Source organism: Syzygium oleosum, unplaced genomic scaffold, assembly GCF_021117445.2.
Source record: "Syzygium oleosum isolate NSW1041296 unplaced genomic scaffold, Sole_v2.1 Sole_v2.07, whole genome shotgun sequence".
NCBI lineage: Eukaryota > Viridiplantae > Streptophyta > Magnoliopsida > Myrtales > Myrtaceae > Syzygium > Syzygium oleosum.
Genome location: NW_026607491.1, coordinates 10520950 through 10524301, shown reverse-complemented (window position 1 = coordinate 10524301; position 3352 = coordinate 10520950). Strand labels below are relative to the sequence as shown.

General features: G+C 42.0%; 1 protein-coding gene across 2 annotated transcripts; it reads right to left on the bottom strand.

The window, feature by feature from the left end:
- LOC115677257 (ankyrin repeat-containing protein NPR4-like) lies at nt 1-2181 on the bottom strand. Of its 2 annotated transcripts, none has more exons than XM_030600637.2 (3): nt 2119-2181; nt 1013-1588; nt 1-910 (listed from the first exon to the last, which is right to left on the bottom strand). In XM_030600637.2, exons 2-3 carry the CDS (start codon nt 1289-1291, stop codon nt 596-598), a joined length of 594 nt encoding a protein of 197 aa, XP_030456497.1. In that variant the 5' UTR covers nt 1292-1588; nt 2119-2181; the 3' UTR covers nt 1-595. The 2 variants fall into 2 exon arrangements, with proteins under 2 accessions (XP_030456497.1, XP_030456350.1); XM_030600490.2 differs by lacking the exon at nt 2119-2181 and adding an exon at nt 1814-2054.
- Nucleotides 2182-3352: the final 1171 nt, after the last annotated feature.

Genomic DNA, 3352 nt, shown 5'->3' with positions numbered 1-3352 from the left:
AACTAATGAATAAACATGAAAGATTGAAAAGCATAGACTTTTACCAATATCCACAGGCCAAAAACAAGTTAAATGTACAACAAGCTTTTTGTCCCAGAAAGGCACAACTAAGAAAACATGCATTAAAAAGAGCCCCCTGTAGAAACAGGTTCAACCAAGCCCAGAAAGAAAAGTTGTCTCAGCCCCAGGAGAAGCAGGATCATCACGCCAAACCGCACGATCATTCCAAATTATATTCTGCTGAGCATACACTTTTGGTGAAAGAGCATGAAGACTCTTAATGCGTGAGCATAGATGAGCACTATGGATATGATGGCGATCCCCATGATCATCACTAGAATCCACATTAAAAACCTACGCCTCAAAGGGAAGCCGCTCACAACTATCAGGATGATGCTGAGGGATGCAAGAGAGGCTACTGTGTTAATCGACCAGAAACTCAAGTAATTTACTGCATCATCGTCGGCCATAATGGAATATCCTGCGGTGTGTGGCTTTGTCGAGCTGTCACCTTGGGTAGTGTCTTGCCAAAAACCACCCGGAGGGTTGATAACAATTTTGAATGCCATTGTTGCGATTACAGATGCTACAACCATCAGCGCATTCTTTTTCCTTTCAAGCCAATCATATTGCTTACTGTGATTCTTCTTCCTACCTTTTCGCTGCACTGGGATGTGATATTCTGATCATTAGCATATGGAGGTAAGGCCCCCATTGTCATGGATTCCATTTCACTCCTAGACAGAGCATGAACAATTTCAGTTGACCCTCCAGCTTCAAAAAAGTTGTGTATGTTGTCCATGTGCCTTCCAGATTTTCCACTTCGTGCTAAAAGTTCATGTGCCGTGAGACTGTCCGCATTCAGAGAGTTCACTTCTACTGCGGTACAAGTGACCAAGAAACTTATAGTCTGCAAAAGTCAATGAGAAGGTCAACCTCGTGGAGATATGAAAGAGAAGACAATAATAGGTGGTTTATATTATAAGATAGGACTTGTGCACTTCTTACTTACCTCAGTTTGCTTATATGCAGCAGCTAGGTGCAATATGGTGTCGCCATGGTCATTCTTCAAATTAACAAACTCGTGATCTCCAACTGACTCCACCAAAACCTTCAGAGCTTCCAATTTATAATGCTCCACGCATAAATGGAGAATAGTCTCGCCATGTCCCATCTTCTGTCGTGCTGCATGGGGACTCTCTCGAACCAGTTCCTTTAGAACATCCACTCGGTCTTTAACCACCGCAATGTGAAGAGGGTTCCTACCATATATGTCATGAGCATAGCACATATCCGCATTAACAGTCAACAATTTCTTCACTATTCCAAGATAACCTTTAGCGGTCGCAAAGTGCAGGGGTGATATTTCCTGAGAATCCACCTCTCCTGCAAGCTCGGGTTTTCAATCCAGAATCTCGTCAACGAATCTCTCATGACCCAGTAGTGCTGCTATATGTAATGGACTCCCATTGTAAGACCACATAATACATTTATCAAGGATCAGTGGATCATCTTCGAGCAAACCGAGCAAAGAATCCACATCTCCTTCAACTGCTGCTTCGTAAAGCCTCTCCATTTTCGCCTCAAACTACAAAATGAATCCAGGCTTTATGATGGTCACACCCCAAATCCCAATAATGCCAGAGGAATCATGTATTTGCAAAGACTAGGAAAGTGATAGCAGGAATCAACATCCTATCACACTAGCAGAAACAGAAGGCAGAATCCTTGTCCACGAGTTCATCAATTAAAAAATAGAAATTTCGTCAAGAATTCAAATGGGCCATCGCTAAACAGCAAAAAGCCCTCATACCATCCGTCCCCGGCTATGAGACCAATTGTCCAAACCCCGAAAAGGGCAAAAAAAAGGAAATTGCGCTTCTCTGTATTGCCGCCACGCACAACCATTGCAAAACAAGCAGAGGCGGGGGTCAATTGCGAAGAGGAATCGCGCAAAGCGATGAAGTCAAGACTGATATGCACCGAAAGTTTCGAACTTTACGATCAACCCGGCGTAGAGACGCGAGGAAAAAGAGAGAGAGAGAGAGAAAGAGAGAGAGAGGAGATAATTGACCACACGACAAGCGAAGATTTTGACGAAGAAACAAGAAACCCTACCTTCGATGGTCGGGTCGATCGCCAATGTAGCCCTGGCCTCGCGACGCTACTTCCAGTTCAGAGTTGCAGAAAAGCAAAGATGGCACGACAAAAATTCAAAAAGTGAGCTTCGCAGGCACGGAGAGAGAGAGAGAGAGAGAGCACGCAACGGCAGCGTTTCGAATAGGCAAAAATCGAACTCGTCTTCGATTCAGGTTTTTCTTGAGTTCTTTGATTTTGGAAAATTAATTTTATTTGAATTTCAGCTGGCAAATAAAATCTTTTTGACATTGAATAAAATCTGCATGAAATTGGATGGAGAAGTAATTAGAGAAAGTCACATATACCTCTCTCAATAGTATCGAGTTTATATCTTTTTATTTCGTTTAACCTAAAATATGGATTGCATTTCGTTGAGAATAATATACATTGAAAATTAAAATGTACTTATCAAGAATTTAGGGTACTCTTAACAAGATGTTTTTTGTTCCTATTCAATTCTAGAAATAGAAAGGGGAAAAAAAGATTTAAACCTTGCTTTATTCTTCCCTCTCGTGCCTTTGCTATTAGCAAAATATATGAATATCCATCCTTGCAGTCTACTGCCAATAGTATGTTCATTTATGGGAATAGTCTCTCATACACCATCTCCAATATGGGTTCCTATAACCCCGAGTGCTCTGCTCAAATAAGGCCAGGAACATCAGATTTTCTCAGCTCAAAATTGTGAAGGGTGGTTAACTAATCTTAGGCTTTGAGAGCAATAGGTCATGTCTCTCTGACCAAACCCAGCAAGAGAATCTCCCAAGGACTGACTTGATTCTGCAAGTGATCGCTTGACATGGCACTGTTCTTGAAGACCATGTTGTGTGTATTTGCTTGGGATATCCATTTAACATTGGTCAGTTGGTTTACCAAACTATTGTAATATGATTCTAAAGGATTTCAGTTTGTTTGTTTTGCGTTTCGGGTTCACTCAACTCATTTTCAGGATTGAAAGGGAAGTCACAGAATCTTGAGACATTGTTCCAGTGCTAGTGAAAGTTGCGGTGTTTGCTCTCAAATCGACTTGCTTTGTTTGGCTAGGAAAGCCGAAACTTGTCCGGCCACTTCAGTCTTTGCGTTGACTAGCCGTTGTTTGTACCGAAAGGTATCCTTCAATGGCTGGTCTTAGTGCCTCGTCAACGGTTGGCATATCCGAGACATTTGCAAAAATGAAGAAAGGAGGCTACGTTAATGTCGTTTGACTCGTCGT

Excerpts from the sequence above, each read along its gene's own strand:
- LOC115677257 (XM_030600637.2), bottom strand. The coding sequence starts at position 1,291 with ATGTGCTATGCTCATGACATATATGGTAGGAACCCTCTTCACATTGCG. Across the intron at positions 911-1,012 it reads CTGCATATAAGCAAACTGAG|ACTATAAGTTTCTTGGTCAC; the intron begins GTAAGTAAGAAG and ends TGACTTTTGCAG.